This window comes from Lonchura striata, chromosome 11 (assembly GCF_046129695.1).
Source record: "Lonchura striata isolate bLonStr1 chromosome 11, bLonStr1.mat, whole genome shotgun sequence".
Taxonomy (NCBI): Eukaryota; Metazoa; Chordata; class Aves; order Passeriformes; family Estrildidae; genus Lonchura; species Lonchura striata.
In genome coordinates this window covers 14,536,976-14,558,438 of record NC_134613.1, presented here as the reverse complement: position 1 = coordinate 14,558,438, position 21,463 = coordinate 14,536,976, and the positions used below count along the sequence as shown (strand labels likewise).

Sequence of the window (21,463 nt, the reverse complement as noted above, 5' to 3'; positions counted from 1 at the left end):
TGTTTGGGTTTGGTTTTTCATTCTCAGTTTGTTATGTAATGCTCAGGATTGTAAATAATAACAGTCTGACTCACACTCACACAGTTTAAATGTTCTCCAGATAAAAAAAAATATTGTTTTGCATAGAGCTGATTAGTTTAAAAACTTGTTTTAGTTGCATCTTACATATTTCTCTGCTCTGGATTAGGATTAGTTTTCCTTTTCTGATAAGGTTGGCATTCAAAAGTCTTACATTCTGAGCTTTTACCTGTCTCTGTCTGTCTTGCTGATGGGAATTAAGACCAATACTGATTGTTTTCCAGAAGCTTGCAAGCTGCAAACAAGTTTTTTGTTTCTCCAGCACTTCAATGACATCACTAGAGCAATGCCTTTTTCTTTCTTATATATGAATGGTCACTCCATCCTCTTTTCTGTAGCACAGTCTGGTCTGGTTGTGTGCTTTCATTTTGGTATTCTTCTGTTAGTTCCTGAAAGGCAGCTTAGAACAACCTTCTATACTTAACCAACAGAAAACCCAGAATTTCCAGGTAAGTGCATCTGTGTGTTCAACATACATGTTGTTTTGAGGGGTGCAAGAAGCTTGTTATGGAAAACAACCATCCCCAGCCCTTGTGCAGTGGAGCAGATGCACATTCCTTCATGTCTTGGAGGCTGGAAATGACCTTTCTAGGAATCACTTCCTGAGACAACAGCTGATCAGTGGTACACATGCTCTATTTTATTGATAAAACAGGAGTTGGCTAATGCTGCTGGTGAATTCTAGGTGCTGCCCTACTCAGTGTTCATTTTCAAGAATAACAGGGTGTCAGTAGCCTTGGGAGATGTAGAAGAGGAGGTAAGCTGTGTCAGCCTGCACTGCAGAGTCTGGGATCTTGGTGACCTGGGCATCATCAAAGCTGTACCAGTGTTTGGTGATTGAGTGCTTGCAGAAGGCCGTGTAGTGGCCATAATCCAGATCTCCAGCATGGTTCTGTAACAAACAACACAGTCTGTTAAAAGCAGACTCCTGTTCTGTCTCCTTACAGGCAAAGCTAGGAACTGGCAATTGTTTTTTGTGTGCACTTGGAAAAGATGGCACAGAGGGTTCTAGCCCCTTTTGGCCTAAGGCAGGGAATGTTAATTCAAATAAATCTTTCAAACAGAGTAAATGGATGATGATCATGCTTGTTTATTTTGCAATTCCATTTGCAACCCAACTGTTAGCCCTGATGCAGGTCACTATATGATGGCCCCACTTGTGAGCCATGTCCTTATTTAAAAACAGGATTCATGCAGGATCAGCCTGCAAATTTACTCTGAAGAAGCATTATGTGCCAGGAGTGCATTCTTTTAAAATTGGGATGCTGGGGAAGAAGGAGAAATAATGTCTCTGTCCTTCAGTTACATACTGTTACTGGATTATGTCCATGGCTGGTAGAAAAAAGTGTACAACACAACATACATTAAATTATAAATCACTATATGTGAAGTCCAAACCAACAACGGGTTTCACCTGCTCCATGAGGCAGGGCCTTCCCAATAAAAGCAGGAAGGGCAAAGCTTACCACTACAGCACAAAGGCTGTACTCTGTGTTGTTGTGACACGATGTGGAGATGTAGGGAGAGAGATCCAGATGACTGAATGGATAGCAGACAGTGGTTGAGAGTTTCCTTCTGTGCTTGTCCTGCCAGGCAAACCTGAAATGAATTTTTGAATTATTTTAAATGACCCTCAGCTTCTGTTTGTGTTGTGGTCATTGCTTAGCTGACTTTCCTAGGAGGAGGGAAAACCAACAACTGACTACCCAGCATTTGAAAGAAGGATCTCTGTTAATGTTGTGTATTGCAGTACACCGACAGAAAATGCACTAAACCCACATGACATGTCCAGCAAGAAAAGCAAAGATCTTGCTTCCTGATCCTTCAGTCAAAGCCTGAAGTCATATCTTTGCATCACTATGTGTCCTAAACATTATGGACTGGACTGCAGTGCCAGCATCAGCTCTTCTCTCATGCCAGATTTCATCCCTGTTCCCTCTGTAACTTTGAGTACATCACTGCACTTTTAAACATTTACAGTGTGGCCAAGAGCTGCAGCTGGGGACCACATGTCCTTTGAGAATGTTCAGAAAAGCAGATGCTGAATGGAAAAATCAAATAAGAACTCAAGTAACAGTTCTGGAAAGCTAAATCATCCCAGAGTAGTTTTGTTTATAGGTGGAAAGTTATTCAGAAAAAAAAAATTCTTTAGAATAAATTCAGCATCTGGCTATGTGTGGCTAGTGAAATCTGCTAACCCAGTTGCTCCTTTGCTGATGGACTACTCTTCTTAGGCCTGATTTAGTAAAGGGATAAATAAAACCAGAGTGCCTCAACTGCAGTACCAGCAAGTAAAACACTGTGTCAGTCCTGGTTTTGGAACCCAAGCCACAGGAACTGATTCACAAGGATCATACAGAGACTGAATGAGCCACTGCACTGGGCTGTAATCAGTCACTGCTTGGTGGAGTTCTCCTCCCTTTGGAGAGCAGAGCCCAAATTTGTTGGGCTGCAGGATACAGACAGAACACCATACATGAAATTCAGGAATGCAACTTGCATGTTTGACAGCTGTATTTCTGTAAATGCCCTTTTAGCTTTCAGGTATCTAAAGTACTAAACCAACTTATTTGCAGTGATTTTTTTCCTTTCAGTCAAACATAAGTGACTGTCCTTCATGACTCACATTACCCAGGAACTGGCTATGTTTTGCCCCACTTAGACTGTACCTCTTTAGATGAAAAATGATGATCTGTGGTGCCTTGGTTATGGAGGCTTTTACTGTTGCATCTTGGTTGCTTCCACACCGGTAACAGTGGATTTGGTTGTTCCGAGTCAGTGTGTCTGGCTGAAAAAAGCATTCCAGGCAGTCCTGTCAGGGATAAAAAAAACAAATATCACTTGATTGAACAGATCTCCCTCCACCCCTGAAGGCGCTAAGCAACGTAAGAGATTAATTTGCTCCTCCTAACTGAAGTATGATGCAGCAAGGCTGACACTACAAATTCACAAGACGAAGCAGCCAACATTGGCTTCCATTCTCCCCACCAAGGCGGGAAATACTTGGATGACTGGAAGAAACCTTCATAGCTGCTATTAAGTGATCTTAATATCCCTCGTCCCCTGGCAACTTGTGAGCATTGCTCCTGTAACCTTACCAGACTCCATGGTTCTGAGACCAGTAAAGACACCCCACTTCTCTAGGGACCAGATCCAAGACTATCTATTAGTGCCCAGGAGACCAAAGTAACTAAACCCCTGCATTTTTCCAATAACACCTATTAGTGTAAGCCTCTACTCCCAGATGAAGCAGAAACCAGCAGAATGTGCTGGCTGTTGTACCTGCAGAGAGCACACTCTGGTGGAAGGGATGGGCAGGGAGAGGACGGTGAAGCTCTCGGGTCTGTCACTGAGGGCTTTGCACGTCAGACACCTGATCCCATAACTGAGCTGTCCCTCAAACAAGTGTGTTATAATAGATGTGCCACTGCTACTCCTTGTGCTTGCTCCCGCAGCAGGGCTCTGTCTTTCTTGGCTTGGCTATACAGAAGGAAAAAAATAAACAAAATGTAGATAAACAATTGTCTTCAGAAGTGCCTTCACTGGGTTTTAGTAAGTGCTGCCCACTCCCTGGGTTGATCAGTTGTTAGTCTTGCCACAGAACTTGGCTTTAAAATGCTGTTACTTTACTTGATGGTTCATACATGCAGAGTAAGATTGATTCTTTTTCTTAGAGAAAAGTAACAAAAATACAACAATTCAGACATTTGATAGCACTAGTTGCTTGAAAAGCTTTTTTATCAGTGGCTCTGGAGGGGAGAAAGACATTGGGGGCATGGCAGACGTGAAGTTTTCAGGCAGATGAGAAAGTGGAAGAACACTAACTGGAAGGAGCAAGGAGAGGGAGAGGTTAGGACAGTGAAGCTACATCAGCATTGTCATTTAGATGGGGGCTGCAATTTGATGGAGCATTAGACAAGAAGCAAATTAATATTTGGGTGTGCACATGTATGAAATAAAGGTAGAAAAGGAAAGTTATTAGTGGCCCCATCACAGAATTCAGAAGAGGGTGATAGGCAATTATTATATGGAATGCTAAGTCATGAAATGCAGAGGAAACAGCTGTAGTTCCTGAAACACCACAGCTGGGCTCTCACCTCCTTGAAAGCCTCGTGGAGGTCATCCAGCACACAGATGAGGAACTCCTGTGCATCATGCTGAGTCCTCCTGCTAAAAGCTGGGTACCGCTTCCCAAAGATACGATGAAAAGCCTCAGGGGAGACATAGTCAAACTTTCCAAGCCACATGTCAGACACCAAACAGCCAAAGGCAGTTGCAGACTCTCCAATCTCCCTTGGAAAAAAGGGGAGAGTTTCAGGTGATGCATGAAAAAAAAGTGTCTGCCATCAAGTGGGAGCACAGTAAAGAAATTTAGAAAACAATCTTCATCAAGACAGCAGTAACGAGTATTTCCATCAAGATGGGAAGAAAAGTATCATGCAGAAGGACCAGCAAGGAAACAAGCTGGGCTCTCAAAGGAGAAAGAAACCAGCTGGTGGCCAATCTGACTGGAACTGCCTGAGGGAAGCCAGCAGGTGCCTTGGACATTCTCATGGCAACATGTATTCTTTGGTAGGAAAATATTGCCAAGCAGAAAGCCCTTTGTGAAGAAACCAACTCACTCGTGCAGGGCTGCGTTCCACTTCCCTGAGAGGAAATACTGCACGAGCGGGGTCAGGCTGCAGAGGCACTGCAGCACCGCGTTCATGTAGCACGTGTTCTCCAGGTTCTGCAACCCCGTCAGGCCTGGGTGCAGGCTGCTCATATCCTCCAGCTGTTCCTTGAAGGAATACTTCCATTTCCATGCCATCCTTCCACCTACTACGAAAAAAATCCACAACAGTGGAAATCTAAAATGCTGCAGTTTCTTATTTAAAGATTACATTCACATTTATTTTCACCGGGTTTATAGGTGTGAAGACTCTTCGTCTTTCCCACTAAGCTCTTCCTAATATGGTAAGATATTATGAGGTATTATTTAAACGCCTGAAGTTTTAGAGTTATTCCTAAAATTCCATTCAGTCTTTTACTCCATACAGAGTTATTCAAAAACTACAACCACTTGTGAATAGCCATCTTTAGGGCAAAATGCTTAAGAGGGCATATTACATTGTATTTCATTTCCTCAGGTACAGTACTCACCTATTTTCTAAAACCATACATTACAGTTCAGATGCTATTATAAACAGGTTGTTCAGATTTTTGCTATAAAATTTTACTTCATTCATGTTAGGAAAATTTTAGTAGGTTTGTTTTCTGGCTGCATAAGTCTGTCCTGGACCAAAGTATCCCCATCCCCAGTCAGACAGTTGAGATGCTGAACACAGACCCTACACCACCCACCAATGTTGCTTTTTGGAGGCTGATGTTCTATTCTGAGGCAGGGCAGAGAATTCTAAAACCACAGCAATCTCCGTAGAGCAAAGATGAGCAGTACCCCGTGTGTTCAGTCCCGTGTTCCATCCTGCCACCCCAGCTTCCCCTGTCCTGCCCCTTGTGATGTCACCTGGTAACACTGGCCAGGGAACACAGACCTGGCCAGACCTGCCTCCAACTCCTTCCATGCACCAGCCAGAACAGGAAGCTTTGGGAAGAGAGGGGCACGCACCCATTCCACTGAGCAGGGAGCTTTGGCCCCACACACCTTTATCCATGTTTGCTCACTTGGATTAGGATTTATTATTGCCATGCTCTGCTGGAAGGGCAGTGATGACCGAGGGTGTTGACCATAAAAGGATGGAGCTACCTCAAAACATCATACTGAATTAGTTTCTTGGTGTTCTGAAGATTTTCCTGAGGGAAAGAAAAAAGGTATGGCAGATGGCTTTTAATTAGCTATGTTAATGCAGTTCATCTCTAAATTCCATATGCCACTGAAGAGCAGCAGTTTTTCCCTATTTAACAGACAACTTGGAAAGTAGCAAGTACCCAGACGAGAGCAATGAAGTGATGTAAAAAACCTCCTAATCATCTTACTTGTTAAACTTCAAGCAAAGGATGTCTCTGGCACTCCCGGGACAGCTGTCACTGATATTGACCCCTCAAAATCTGGTTTTGTTCTGTAAATGGAACTGGATATGTTTATTTCCCACTGAATCAAGACTTTGACTTACTATTTTGATGTAACATGATACACAAATTCACATGGGTGCTACCAACTGCAAGCTCTGGGGCTGAGAATTAACTTCCCATTACTCTTACCACAAAGTAGATTATTGCAAGGAAAAGTGTTAATCGAGAAATGAAACATTAAAACATAATTACTTTTTTCAGAGGCCTTGTTACATATTAAAAAGTCCTATTTTTTCCCAACTGGTCTTTTAGGAACATTTAATATGAACTGTTACTACCAAGTCTCCAGCTGTAGTCTTTTTCCCTCTCCAAATTCCTGCAGTGTTAAGAGTTATGGCATTAAGTGAGATGCAACCTCAAAGATTTAACATGTAGGAAATCACTGTCAGGCTTAAAAACCAAACCCCTCCTTTTCCAAATCACAAGGCTGCTGAGCAGCAGCTAAAAACCAGCTCCCCAGGAGCCAGTTGTATATATTTTGCCACAATGCATTTGGGACTGGTTTTCTCTGAAATGTTTCACCACCTAAATACTACAAGAAAGCGGTCAACAATTACTTCGGTGGATTAATTAAAAGTCCAAATTATGTAGTTTAATTATTTCCCTATATGACAAATACTATTTTAAATACCATCTTAGTAGGAAATTGAAGCATTTCAGATTTTGACTAAAAAATAATTAGAGAGGGTTTGAATTATATTCCTATTTAAAAGCTAGGTTCTAAGAAGATATGCCAATACTTTAGTTCTTGAATAGTTATCAGAAGTTCCAGTTGCATCACTTTCCTCCTTTTTGGTAATGTAAAGTAAATTTAAAAGCTAAAGGATCACAACTCCTCCCTATTTATAGAGCATTTCAAGACTGATGAGGTTTCAGCAGAGGAGTGACACTTGCTGTTCTCAAACAAATTGAATTTCATGGAATAGTTTTCCTGTTCCTTACTGCCCAACATCAGCAGGATGTGGCACTGTCCAAACAAGAGTCAGGCTTCTTTTTCAAGCCAACTTGTTTTTGTCCTTTGCCACCACACTTCCCATTCCTTCCCTAAAGGGTATTTAACATGGATGATTTTTTTTCCCCTGCAAGTATGAAGCAGACCACTTCTGAAACTTGCACATTTCTCCCCCCTCAGTTTAGACATGCACTTCTCATGTAATTCAAGCTGTAAGTCACACAGAGTAAGCTACTGCTTATGCTAGGCAGATGTACAGAAATATGAACAGTGGTAACCACTCCAAATCTTACAGGCATTTCCCAACCACATTCTTCCCTTTTGGTCTTGAAAAAGTTCAGAGCCTGAGTCACTGCAAAACTGAGCAAGAACACTCCCCTTGATCACTCACACCCATCACAAGGTGGTCACATCTGTTTATTTTGCTAAGAAATGAGTCACAAGCAGAACTGCCGAGCAGTAGCACAGCTAAAAAATAACTGCCTAGTTAAGTATTTGTCAAGAAACAAAGTTCCCCAGCTTTAACTTACAATTTTCTCAGAATGTTTTTCTTCTTTCATACCCTGTAATTTGGTCACATTTTCAATACACTAGAGACTCCTAGAAATCTCTCAATTTGCAGAGCCAGTCACACTTACAGACTCAGTGCTGCTGTTACTTGGCATTAGAAAGGTGCAGGTATATCTCAAATACCTGCCCATTCCCTCCCAGCAACAGGAGGTGATGCAGTCAGGCATCTCTAAGAAGCAGCTCCTAATTAAATATTGTGAAGAGCTATTTTTGACTCGTTTACTCATTAATCCCCTCACATGTGTTTAGCAACTATGACAGTTTTCACTTTTTTACCTCCCTAGTTTCTGGTGTTGGCCAAAACTGTGATACCTCAAAGGCTAACAGCTACTCTGATCCAGCATGGCAAACTCTACTTTTCCGCATAAAGAGTTACTTAAATGCCCCAAAATAACCTTTCAGATTGAGACAAGAGCAGAAGTCTGTAAACAAGAATAAATTTATTTTAGATTCTTTAAAGATTTAATGATATACAAAATGTATACAGTATTATATCCTTATAACATTTTACCTTTCCCCATCAAACATAAAACACCATTTAAACAACTATTGTGTTCGTGCCTTAGGTCTGTATCTATAAGATACACTACTGAATAAAAAATTTATAGAGCTATATACTGCCCTTTTAATTAAAAATTACAAATTAGTACCTATGTAACAAAAAAAAAAAATCGCAGCATGAAACTTCAGTTGGACAACAGGTTCTTTTCTTGCTGAATGCTCAACAATATTTGGGACAGTTAAATTACATTTTATTGGCATGAAGGTGCATTGCAATCTCCCGTACTTTACACAATACTAATCCAACCCTAGTCTCTCTTAAGTAAGTACCACAAATAACATAACATTAAAGATGTTTCCTACACGAATTTAAATACATTTACAAGTTCTGTGTACATTCGGTTTTGATATACTGGTTTAGGAGATCTTTGGAAGGCAGAACTTCTGAAGCAGTCACTACGTACATACAAGGGAAAGCACTTCCAACTCGTGTTCTTACAAGGCAACTTATTTGGACCAGCACAAACTAATTCTTCTATTAAATATGATTATACCAGTCTATCATGGCTTTGTTACTATTTGACAGTGACTTGATAAAATTGAAATGTGTAAAACAAGGAATTTCATTATGCACAATTCAGGCTCTATTTCACAAAAATAAAAACAACCAAGCCCAGTTTTACAGTCATGAAGCTGAAAGAATCCTGATTCAGGAGACCCTCTCTCTCTTTTGGAACAGATCAAGTTCCTACCTTCAACTTCAGTCTATTGGCATCCTATGTACACCTCATCTGGCTCTGTCCTCTTCAAAAGGCTAGATTAAAAGACACCTGGTGAGAAAATATTAGTGGAACACTTCTGAAAACACTCTAAGAATACTCTGGCATTACAGAGGTAGGTGCTTTCTCCTGGTTTTGCTCATTGACAGTAAGACAAATGCCAAAAAGACAAATGCTTTACCTTAAAACATCAACTACCAAAATCCTTTTGGTGGAAGGCATATTTCCCACCACAGGACTACAGGAAGAAAATCCTCCACTAAACCAAAATAAAATAAAAATAAAACTTTCTGCTTAAAAAGCCCCTTTAAAAACACATCTTAAATACTTGTCATTATTCCACCTTTAGAATGATCAGCTGCCATGCTGCTCTGTATATGGTTTTCACAAGTCGTAAAATCATTCGATTATGGACCAGCCAAAATTCCACTTATAAGACAGTAATCCTTGTTTTGACAAGTCTTTCTTTTCATTATTATGAGGAAAAGTGACAACTTTGTGAGGTTCCACGAAGTTTGAACAAAGCCACTGAGTTGGTCACATCATCAGAGCATCAGACGAATCGAATTGGCCGGATCAGAATCTTTGGTGCAGCTTCCAGGCTGAATTGTCAATTCAGGGGCATCATCCTGAGGAAATATCATCTTGTCAGGTGTGTAGTCATTCCTCTTCAGATCTGTACAAACAGAACAAAGTCATAATGATTACTATTTATTGAGCTAGTAGAATCAATGGGGCATAAACATCTAGCAAAGAATTGGATATGCAAATGCACTTATAAAGATTAATTCCAGGATAAGCACTGTCAAAACAGGGATGTTTTTATCAGAGCTGCAATCAGCAGCCCAAAGTCAAATTACAAAATTGCACTTTCACAGCATGCCTTGACTATTTCATTAGGTATCATACAACATCTCATGACATCAGTGGCTCAGAAGAAGGGTCCTGGAGCTCTTACCAGGAAGTTTCAGTTTCCTGCAGCAGGAATTACAGTGGTGCTTTGCTCTGAAGTTTTTTATTGCATCCTCTCCCAGATTGGCCGGGCCGAACACCATATCGTATGACCTTAGAAACAAAGTGCACATAAACATTGCTTGGACGTGTTCTCTTTCCAGTGAAAATTTCATAATACTTTAGGTCTTTCTTTACTCTTACCTTTTTTCCCCAGCTTTTATCACAGAGGGATCTGTCAAATTTTCACCAACACCTTCGGACAGCACATGAAGAAAAAGTTAAATCTCATACACTTCTGATTACATAAATATATTAATATTAAAAAGCCTTGGAATCCTGAGCTATGACTTCTCAGCTTTTCCAAGAATAAAACCAGAAAAAAACCCACAACAAACACAACCCAAAGTACACATGATTCTCTACCCTTAGAAAATTGCTCCTAAGCAAGCACTTTGTACTTCTCAGATTTCTTCCATCTATTTTTTGCATTTCCTAGCTTGAGTTTTCACCCATGAGAAAAATCTCCTATACAGTTCTCACTGCCAGAATATCTGGCACAAGAGTTCAGGATAAAACCAGCTTACCACATTGGCACTACACAAATGTGCCAAAAATAGCATTTTTAATGCCACATTTCATTAGGAAAAGATGTATATATTTATATTGTCAGTTGCTGTAAGATTTAATACCATATTAGAACTAACAACTGGTGAAGGGTCTGGAGCACAGGTCCTGTGAGGACCAGCTGAGAGAGCTGGGGGTGTTTCTCCTGGGGAAGAGGAGGCTCAGGAGAGACCTCATCCCTGTCTAGAACTACTGGCAAGGACACTGCAGACAGGTGGGGGTTGGTCCCCAGGAGTAGGACAAAAAAATGGCCTGAAGTTGCACATGGGGAAGTTTAGGTTGGATATGAGGCAAAATACATTGACTGAAAAGGTTGCCAAGCACTGGAGCAGCTGCCCAGGGAAGTGGTGCAGTCACCATCCCTGCAGAGATTTAAAAGCTGTTTAGGGGCATCCCCTGGGCACATGGAGTGTGTTGGATTTGGCAGTGCTGGGTAAAGTTGGACTCGGTGATCTTAGAGGTCCTTCCCAATCTTTACCATATGATTAAATAACAAAATCACATACCCTAACTAACTAGAAGAAGAAGCACTAAATAATGCTTGTTGTTTATTACAAATGTACAAATTCTTAACAAAATGCTATCAAAAGAAAAACCCACATAGACCTTGGCCCCAATCCAAGTTTCAAAGTCAGGGCACTACCTTGCAGATCTAATACCAACAGTTCTCCTCTTGTATACTCATATGTCCAGTGGCTGAAAGCCAGCATAACCTCCTCCAGCATGTTAGTTGGAATTATTTCATCACCATTATTGTTATTATATTTTCTAAACTCTCCAGTCATGCACTCTTCGACTGCAAACCACTGGCCAGCAGAGTGGCAATATAACAGGAAAACTTCCAAGAACCTAGTAAAAAAATACACTTAATTAATATAATTAAAATAGAGATCTATAATTACTATTACATTTTTATTTGATTTACTAACAATTTAAATATTTTTAAACTATTATACAAAGCCATTATCACACTAGATTAGAATCAGTGCAGAAAATACCAGTGGAAAATACTGCCAAGGACAATTCTGCTTGCCACATTCACAGCAATATACCAAGACATATCCTCATATGAATATATGCCTCATATGAATACATACACGAGTATCTCAATATATTTGATGCATCTGTTAACAACCTGCAGGCATTCCCCTAAGCCAAAAGCATGCAGTATAATGGAGTTTAAATACACTCACCTTGGAGAGTATGGGATGGATTTGGGCTTCATCTGGTTGAATGCAAAGGTGAGTTTCTGTGCTGCTCTCTGCTGCTGAATTTCCTGTGAGTCAAACCCACACCTCATTAGCTGCTTATCAGAACAGCGAACAGCAGAGAGCCAAGCAGGCAGTGGGAACAGTGTCTATTCCCCCAAGACAGGGTAACAGATGACTTGCTTTTTAAATTATATCTATATTTTAAGAATTTGAGCTCTTTGTTTAAATAAGCCATCCTGGAGCAGAGTTTTTAACCCTTTTGCTCATACAGAACCCCAGACTAACTTTTTTTCCTATTCTAGTAAGTATATCCTAGTTTACACGTGGGAAAATAATTCCTGTTTAACATATAATGCCTGTCCATGTTTAATAATTGACAAAGATAGAACTTACTCTCAAGCACAAATGCAACACAGTGTCCTCCTTATAAATGCTTGACCAAGTATTCACAACTTCGGGAAGAAAGGACTTGATGATATAAAGATGTCCTGATTTCAGGATATCATATTCTGACCACGTGCATACAACTTTGAGAGCTCGGCGTAAACCTCCTCCCATCTCCTCTTTACTTAAAAATTCAATTTTAGCACAGAGCCCCAGCTGTGACCAGGAGGACATGCTGTTGTTCAGGATGCTGGGAGAACTTTCTTCAAGGCGATACACAGTGACTGGTTCACCTGCAGAGCAGCACAAGAGCAATCACCCAACTGAATTTTCCAAGTTTGAAATAAAAAGCACTGAAGACACACCATTTCTTACGACAACATGCAGTTTTAACTTATTACAAACATCTTGAATTAACAAAAAATTTAAACTGCCCAGTGGGATGACGCCTCTGCAGCTTGTTTCACAGAGCTGCGAAATTTGTCCTCCTATTTAGACCTATTAATGACACTGTTCAAACAGCACTAAGAACACTGAATAAATGTTTGTTTACAGTTTAAACAAGTGAAGACAACTTAAAGGAGACCTTCCAGAATAGTTTGTTATAAAACTGTTAGTACAATACTACCATCACTGTAACACCATTTCTAAGGACAACTATAATTACATCTACATTTCATAATCAAGTGAGTTGCCCTAGAAAAGGTGTCATACTCACATATATTTCTGAGTGTTCTAAGACAGACTTCTTTTAGTTCATTAAGACTTCAGTTTCACACTTGCTGTGAGAAACTGTGAACTTTGCCTTGATCCTTCTATATTAGAAGGATCAAACCAAATTAGAATCCATATAAGGTTTGCTTTTCTTCCCCTAAAGGCAACAGAGAAGCAGCAACAAGAAATATAATGCTTACCTCTTGGAGGCACAGGAGTGAATGGAATGCTCTGTGATAATCTCATCAGGTTATTTCTTTCTACAGCTAGAGGAAAATTACAGCATTTGTTGAAGTTTAAGGATCTTATAAATGTCAATTAAAAAATAAGCATTAGTTCATAAGAGGGACTGACCTGAGTAATAGTAATTGATATCCATGATGGGCTTGAAAGGAGAAGCAATACCTGAAAAGAGATTAAGGAGAAAAAAGAAGAAAAAAAGAGCTACTCTAAGCTACTAATTTATGTACTAAAATACCACACACTAAGATCCACTGCCAAATACTACAGTTTGAAAAGGATCTGCTGTGAAGATAATTAAATATTGCACTTAAGTCTTTAGTACCTCAGGGAAAAAAAAATGTAGAGCTTAATGATTAGTTGTTTATTTAAAAGATTTTTTAAATATTTTTAAAAATCACAGTGTTGTGTGTCTAGTAAATTCCAAATTGTCATCAATTAAGTTCCTATACAAGACCCAAACAGTTGGTTACATATAAAAATCTCTCACCTCCAGAGCAGAAAGAAAACTTACCATTTAATGCATCTTCTTCTGATGGCCTGTCAAATGCCATAAAAACAACAGTCACCTTTCAAAACTTACTGTTATTCCCTGATTTTGACACATCATCCTAGGTCACCTTGTTAACCTCACAGTACCACTTTTATCCTGTTATCCTATTTTTCAAGGGCAGTACAGGTTTCTTAATTACAAAATACTAATGGAAAGCTGTTAAGTAATCTCATGTTTTTAGAGCTACGCTTTAAATACCTCCAAGTCATGCACAACATTATGTAAAGTTTGCATCACAAGAGCTCGTTCCCACAGAGGTGCTTTAATTAAAACTTGTTCACAACAGCTTAGCCTTCTGTTATCAGATAAATAAGGTAATGGCTTTAACAGTTAGCTCAGGGGTAATTGCTAACAAGAGCAATGTCTGCATAATTTCAGAGGTGGTTACAGTTTGAAAGGCTGGGCAAAGACCTTTACCACTATGTGCCAACACATTTTCATGTTTTGCCCTCCAACGTGTGACACCATTAATCTAAACAGAACTGTAAAAGCACGGTGAGAGCTCAACCTGACCCACCATGAGCACCCACCCCAGTCCTGGCTGCGTCCCAGGAGGAGTGACCACAGGCTGAGGGGTGATTCTGCAAGAGACCCCAGCTGGAGCACTGTGGCCATCTCTGGGCCCCCAAGGTAAGAAGGACCTGTTGGAGAGAACCCTGGAGGCCACAAAGATACTCAGAGGGCTGGAACCCCTCTGCTCCAGAGACAGGCTGGAGCCTTTCAACCCAAACCATTCTATGACAATTCCATGATTCTAGTGAATACATTTACTTATTTATTAGAAGAAAAAAAAAATCAAACTTCATGTTTTTGGGGTTTTTTTCCTCATTAAATGCAACTAAATACAACTATAGCCAAAGGCAACCAAAAAGAAAAACCGATCAAAATACAGAGCAATAAGCTTGCTCCATTAATAGAAAGCTTACTTACATTTGACTGCTATTTGAAGGTCTGCCTTGTAGCCAATCCTTTAAAACAAAGGAGATGGAAAACAAAGAGGGCTTCAGTTTTGTAAGGAAAGCACAGTTTATTCAGTTGGAGGTGGGGTGGTAACGTGCTTTAAGCTCTTGGAGTACAGTCTGTTTATTGGAAATAAACCAGGCTGTACTGAACTGCAGTTGAATGGAGAGTCTCAAATACCACTGAGAAATGGTAACTACAATTAAAAGAATAAATAAGGGTCTATATTCACTACTGTTTATGGATTATAAAAGTCATTATTTTCCTTAAAGAATTTTGATTTTATTTCTACAAACAGAAAACAGCACAGATTTTCATAGTGAGAACATACACAACTTCTTCCCTTAGTGAAAACGGGTCTCCTGTTGCCTCCTAGAACAAGCAAGTCCACAAATCAGTATTACTCTTTATCTGTTTATTCTCCTTTATTTGTTCAGCTTCTAGTTCTGCTCAAGAATGTCACAAAAGGTTGATACAAACCGTCAGCAAGGCTGCTTTAGAGTCGACTGGCTGCATGTCTTCACTCGATGCTCTTCTGCTCTTGCTGTACACTACAAATGAAGGAGATTTGTAACTGGACAAAGAATGGCAGCTGTCACTGTCACCTGTTTCCTAATAGTGAACAAACAGACAGCTTAACATAGCTCTCATGAAACAAGCCTGACCCACAACTTTAAAAAAAGTTTGCAGTCCTAACCAGATCACTTCACTTTTTACAACTCTGGCTGTCTGTGGCAAATCCAATGTAACAAAACTGACCTGGCATGGCTAAAAGAACCACAAGATTCAAGTACTACAAAACATGAAAATAATCCAAGATTATTTAACCATTTGTGTTTCCTTTTCATCTTCTTAGGATACCAACTAGCAAGGCAAGTTAGAGACAACATTAGGGCACCTGAACAGAGCCCAGACTCACGCTGCCCTGAGTGGGCTGTCAGAGGGTCAGTGAACCCACCACAAGAACTGGATTGTTGTAGATCACTGTCAGTTTGAAGAGCCTACAAAAAAAAAAAAAAATTACATTTACCATCAGTTATCATTACCATTATTGCTTTCAACTACTACTCTTGGAACACAATCTGCCCAGTTTTCATTTTAGGACTGGCCAGGACTCTTCAAAATTTCTGGATGTACTTCAAATACCTCACTGCATTGAAATGTACAGGTTGAGTACATTAACTTAATTGTGCATGCACAATTAAAATGCTCTTCTCACAGTAGCCACCAGTTGTATCATTTTCATGCAAACATTAAGACTCCTGACCCACACCAAGAGTTCCTTGCAAGGGACTGTTACAAGAGGATTACACTGGATCCCACAAGCACCATGTTCAGCTCATCTGTTTCATGCCTTTGTTGGCTATCAGTTTTTATATAAGAATGTGGGTCTGGCAGAAACTAAATTTCAATTTGCATCCACTTAAAATAGCAATAAAATGTAGTAAACTCCTGTCATGTAAAAATCTATGGGTTGGTTATGACAGCAATTTCCATATGGACATACTCCTTCAAAGCAATTACACATTGTTGGAATATGTACTGAGCTGGTCAACTTTTGACAACAAAATATTTCTTTTGTAAAAAAGGAGAAAGGTGGTTTCATCACAAACTAGGACTATGTGTAGAGTGGAATAGGGCTTACTTATTAACTCCAGTGGTTACCTGAATAAAATGCAAAAATTCATTGTGACCTGCTTTTGATTCCTAAAATTGTTATAGTTAACACCCTTTTTCACCCTTCCCTCTTACAGAATACACCCCAGACACATAAACATACACAGGCCTGTGTGTGTGTCCAAAATGTCTATCTGATGTGTGGCTGTGTGCATAAAAACCTATTTCTTTACATCCCTAAACACTAGAATGTTTTAGACCTAGGTCAAGGAGACAGCCAGTTTACAGATAATGAGATAAGAATAGAGACCCAGGTCTTTACTGAAAAGAATACTTTTAGTAACTTTTGAAAATAACATTCCTAATAAATGAAAACTTTCTTTACTTACTTGAAGTCTGGTTGTCTCTATACCCTCCAATATAGCTTTTTTGAAGTCTTCCTGCTGCTCCTATCAAAGAAACAAAGTAAATTGCTGACAATAACACCAAAAAAACTGTGTCAAAAACACATACAAAAATATTTTTGGTCACACATTATACTCATCAAAAGTTTCAGAACATGCAACTCAGCAGAACAGAAGCATTGCAAATGGTCATAATGCAATTCTGAGGTGTATTCACCTCTGAATGCATGATAACTGCAAACAGTAATTTGAATGTGCTAATTCAACAGCTACATGGAAAAAACTAGTATTCATATACATAAATACATACACTCGCATATACACACATTATAATACTTGGAACGCAGGTTTATGATTAATCACTTTTTAATTTTAGTAATTTTTATTATTCTCTAAGGAAATTTCTTTAAGGAAATTGAAATTATTCATTTTACTTTATGACAAGTTTATTAAAAAGCTTTTTCTTCTTGGAAGCATAATGAACAAATTTTGTCACTTTTGAAAATGATATATACTGTCATCTTGCTCTATAAATTATAATGCAAATTATCCTCGTCTTCCTAAAGGCTGATCATGAAATTTATAAGTGTAAAATATTTAGTTTAACACTGATTATGGGATACTTAATTTTATCTCGATTCACAGTTGTAGTCATCTTAGCTTTCATAACCTCAGAGCTTGTTTATTTCATTAGTATCTTATTATGAAGCAACAGGACTTGATGGCAGTTAAGGTTACGTGAGTTTTCACCGGATTTTTTTTTAAATTATGAAACAAATGTGAAGTGCAGTCTACAATGAATGTGTAAGTTTGTTTATTATATTTGGTCTTAGACTTTTTCCAAACTGTGAGGTTAGAGTTTAAAAGAAAATGATCCCCATTAACATATTTGACAAAGGCCTTCATGCTCACCTCAATATCAGCACTTCTTTCCCTCATTTTGCTGGCTGCCTCTTTGAACCGCTGTAGGTCCATGCTGTCTCTGTGACCTTTGACACAGTGAATTCAAAAAGAGTATTCAAAATCAAAGGCAACCTCCAATGCTCTGACCATGCCAATAGTCTGCATCACCATAGCAAAGGGTTACAAACCTCCTAAGGTCTGTGTGCCTGTTTGCACTAGGAAAGACATCACAAACATGCTAAAGTGAAGATCAGTGTAACAATATCAAACTATTGTCTTTCCCGCACTGAGGTGTGGAGCACCACGATTCAAAAAGTAAATCTAATATTTTAAATTTTTACTCAAGCGTATGCTCCTCACAGGAAAGGAACAAGGCCTGGACTACAGTACTTTTATGTATGCTTGACAAATGAAGGGAAAGTAGACAGTTTCCTGGAGGTAGCTTTTACAATATACCCTTCATCCTCCCAGTTGCCAGAAATACTTTCCAGAATGTTTCCAATCACGTGGCTTTATAATGAATGAAAACCTACTTGGCTTCACAATTGAAACCTGCATGGAATCACAAGTGGTGTAAATTGTGGACAGTAAGAATGAAGGGTATGTTCTAAATGCTAGAGATGTCAGAGAACCATATACAAAAAAAATCTGGCTTCAGTAAATAAGTATAGTTAGTATTCAAAGTTATTAGTGGTGAAGTACATTTAAAGATTAGATAAGAGTTGTACAATCACTGTCCATAATTTTTCTTTAGCCTCGCTTTCTTTTTTCAACCATGAGGCACTTATACATTAATAGGTAACTTCTTAGAACTCCAAGTTTCACAGCAGTAAGGATAAACTCTTCTCTAGAGATTTAAATTTATACAACCTCAGCAAATCTCTGGAAAACACTGAGATATCCCTAAACAACTATAGCAAGACAACACCTCTGCAGGCAACCCGACAATTCCAGATTACAATCTTCTACTAAACACGAAGCATACTTAAAGCATTATCGACTTTACTGGGATCAGTTAGTAAACCCACACCTGTGTTTTGCAATGAATCTGCCACTGTTTTATTATTCAAATACGTAGGTAACTAACCAAAACCATCCACCTTTTTACTGTTAAGCAGAATTTGAGGGGAGGCAAAATGTTGTATTGAATTAAAGGACTTCGGAAGCTTCCAAAATGAGAGCCCCAACACAAGTTAGCCTAGGCAACAGTGGAAGATCCCAGCTGTAACAGTGTTTAGAGATATAGTATAGGAGGAACCCTCAGCTTGACACAGATACCATGAAGATATTTGTCCAGGACTCCATCAGCCTGAGTAGTGTTCTGTAATTACGTCAAGAAATAGACAATATTTTTGATTTATGCAATCAGAAAGTAGGAGCTTTATAATGAGCCACAAAAGGTTTGTCTACAGTGCCCATACCAAGTTGTACAGTTGCTAATTGCCCAAAACTGCTATACTCAACAACTGCATAATGTTTTTCAGAAAAATATTGTCTATGTGACAGAATTATGGAGAAATTATCATTTCAGTTAAAAAAACATTCAAGCAACAAAGGGAAATTAGAGATGTTAAATGCAAAAAAAGCAGAGCAAAATGGTAGAATAAAGTCACCTGCAACCGGAATACACCCAAAATACCATACAATTCTTGATAAGTCAAACCTTGTGGCTTAGATTTGGTCCACAGTTTATGAAGTAGTCCCATAAGGATGTTAGAACATAAATCTCGGGTTTGCAGTTCCATTGCATGGACATGCTGACTTTTGGAAAGTTCATCTTTAACACTCAATTTTCCATGCGAGCCGCCACAGTTGAGTGTTGACATCAAGTTGCCCGTTGACAAAGAGAACTTCGTTTGGGGCTTGTTCTTCACTAACTTGAGAGGGGACTGGTGAGCACATTTGTCAACTCTGCAGCTGTAGTTATCATTAGTGTCACTCTCATCATGAATAAAACCACAATTAACGTATCCTCCATTTTCAACACAAGGTTGGGTGAAAGCAAGGCAAGCAGAGCCAGAAGCAAGAGGATAAGAGCAGCTAATAATGACTTCAGGACATTCAGAATCTACTTTGTTATACTTACCCACAAATGCACCAAATTCTACATTATTATCTCCTTCTGTAGCCTTAGAGAAAACAGTCTCTTCGTGCTTTGCTGAAGAATCCAGCTGACTTTTGCAACTGGGTCGAGATGGAGTGCTAACAAAAAACTTTGTTGTTGAGGATGTTACATGTGGCATGCTGTTGGATGAGTTGCCTAATTTTTTACTTTTACTAGTGGATTTTGAGATCTCTGCAGCATGTATTCGTTGGCGAAGTTCTGGAGGGGAAACAGCATTTGAAAATAAGGCACTGCCTGAGGAACCTGCCTCTTGGAAGTTTTTTTCTTCTCTTCGAGGAACCAGAGCCAACTCCTGACCAATTGTCCTATGCTGGACTTCTTTGTCATCACGGAGAGAAATGTTACAGAGCAAAGGGCTGTTACTCTCAAGGCCTCCTTGTGGAAAAGAACCAAAGACATTTCCAATGCTGTGCTTTTTCCACACAGATGATCTGAGAGAGCCATCTTCAATGAGATTTTGTGCCAAATGTTTTGAAATGCTCAACTCCCGGGTGATTTCATTATGAACCTTGCTGGCTTCTGAAGCTTTCTGCGCAGTCAGTGTTTTCAGAGTATCCACAGTTAGAGCAGACAGATCCTGGAGGTGCCCAATCTGTGAATCTAAAGACTGTAATGACCTTTTAATGTAGTTGACACGATCACCAACTTCCTTTATCTGAATGCACATTTGCTCCACCCTAAGAAAAATCAAATTATGAAGTAGATATGAAAGGTATTTTTCTCAATATGCAAAAAACCCTAGATTATAACCCTTTCTGTCCATTTAATCAGGGGGAAAAACAAATTTGAAATGTCACAGTAATACAATAGCATTGGACTGTTTTGTAATGCAACATTTGTACATACTTCTGAAATCTATCAGCTTCTTAAAACATAATGGGAAACTAAATAATATGATTGCCTCAGTTTACTGAGTGCTCCTATAGATCAAGAAGCATCAATCACATTATCAGTTCCCACACAGTAATGGAAAGATACCATATAAAATTTGCATAAATACTTCATGTTCTCGAGCTGCATTTCTCCCCCTTTAAAGTACATTTTAAATAACCTGTAAAAGTTCTAATTTTCTATTCAGAAATTTTAATTGTAAATATTCTACCGTTCGAATGTGACTCGAATCCTCTCCTCACTTCCAGAATGAAATTTATCATCCTTTTCATTGAAGTACATCTCAACACACAGCTCTTCAAAATCATGAAGTTTCTTCTGATCTTCTTCTGTCAGGAAGAGTTCTAAAGAGAGATCAACATTTAAGATGACACATGTAGTGAAGTGGTACAGGTGCTGAAAACTAATAGTCATAAGTCTATAAAGAATGTTAACAATAAAACACTACAATAAAAACAAAAACAAACAAAAAATCCTATCAGAGGGCCACTCAAGACGCTTCCTTTCTCATTGCAAAAAAAAAAGTTTAATAAGACGGACAATAAAATGAAAATAGTAATTCTGAGAGGATCTGCACACAATATTATCATTCCTTGCAATCCTACTCTTTAATTCCTTTGAGGCAGAAGCTAGCTTTCTTAGCTGGATTTGATTTTGTTTAAAGTTTCAAAAAAGTCTTACAGTAAGAAAAAAAAAATCCTCTCCATTAGCAATAACAATAAATTTAATATATTCATTTGTGTGATAGGTTATTTTACTGGAGGTTTTCTAGGGGCTGCCATTAAACTCTTGAGAAAAGCATGGTGATTTTCAAAAGAATTATGAATATTGAAAACACATAAAAGTAGGACCCACTTTGACTTTCTTCACAATACACATTATAACCAAGAACATGGCGCTTGTCTGACAGTTTGCTTCAACCATATCAAAA

At 38.9% G+C, this 21,463-nt stretch overlaps 2 protein-coding genes across 3 annotated transcripts in view; both read right to left on the bottom strand.

The window, feature by feature from the left end:
- Nucleotides 1–539: 539 nt before the first annotated feature.
- Nucleotides 540–5,033, bottom strand: USP50 (ubiquitin specific peptidase 50). Its single transcript, XM_021537541.3, has 6 exons — nucleotides 4,701–5,033; nucleotides 4,176–4,371; nucleotides 3,361–3,558; nucleotides 2,748–2,890; nucleotides 1,545–1,677; nucleotides 540–970 (listed from the first exon to the last, which is right to left on the bottom strand). The coding sequence occupies exons 1-6, from the start codon at nucleotides 4,886–4,888 to the stop codon at nucleotides 806–808; spliced, it is 1,023 nt and encodes a 340-aa protein (XP_021393216.2). The 5' UTR covers nucleotides 4,889–5,033; the 3' UTR covers nucleotides 540–805.
- Nucleotides 5,034–8,093: 3,060 nt separating this feature from the next.
- The window catches only part of TRPM7 (transient receptor potential cation channel subfamily M member 7), a 52,214-nt gene continuing 38,844 nt past the window's right edge, over nucleotides 8,094–21,463 (bottom strand). The window contains exons 25-40 of one of the 2 annotated variants that reach the window (XM_021537529.3): nucleotides 20,744–20,876; nucleotides 19,603–20,318; nucleotides 17,526–17,602; nucleotides 16,599–16,658; nucleotides 15,512–15,593; nucleotides 15,073–15,143; nucleotides 14,563–14,600; nucleotides 13,594–13,619; nucleotides 13,194–13,244; nucleotides 13,040–13,105; nucleotides 12,135–12,418; nucleotides 11,724–11,806; nucleotides 11,174–11,379; nucleotides 10,108–10,159; nucleotides 9,911–10,017; nucleotides 8,094–9,628 (exon numbers count right to left, since the gene is read on the bottom strand). In XM_021537529.3, coding sequence (XP_021393204.1) covers nucleotides 9,498–9,628; nucleotides 9,911–10,017; nucleotides 10,108–10,159; nucleotides 11,174–11,379; nucleotides 11,724–11,806; nucleotides 12,135–12,418; nucleotides 13,040–13,105; nucleotides 13,194–13,244; nucleotides 13,594–13,619; nucleotides 14,563–14,600; nucleotides 15,073–15,143; nucleotides 15,512–15,593; nucleotides 16,599–16,658; nucleotides 17,526–17,602; nucleotides 19,603–20,318; nucleotides 20,744–20,876 — 2,183 coding nt within the window. In that variant the 3' untranslated portion in view covers nucleotides 8,094–9,497. The remainder of the gene's footprint in view (nucleotides 9,629–9,910; nucleotides 10,018–10,107; nucleotides 10,160–11,173; nucleotides 11,380–11,723; nucleotides 11,807–12,134; nucleotides 12,419–13,039; nucleotides 13,106–13,193; nucleotides 13,245–13,593; nucleotides 13,620–14,562; nucleotides 14,601–15,072; nucleotides 15,144–15,511; nucleotides 15,594–16,598; nucleotides 16,659–17,525; nucleotides 17,603–19,602; nucleotides 20,319–20,743; nucleotides 20,877–21,463) is intronic. The other variant, XM_021537530.3, reaches the window with a different exon arrangement.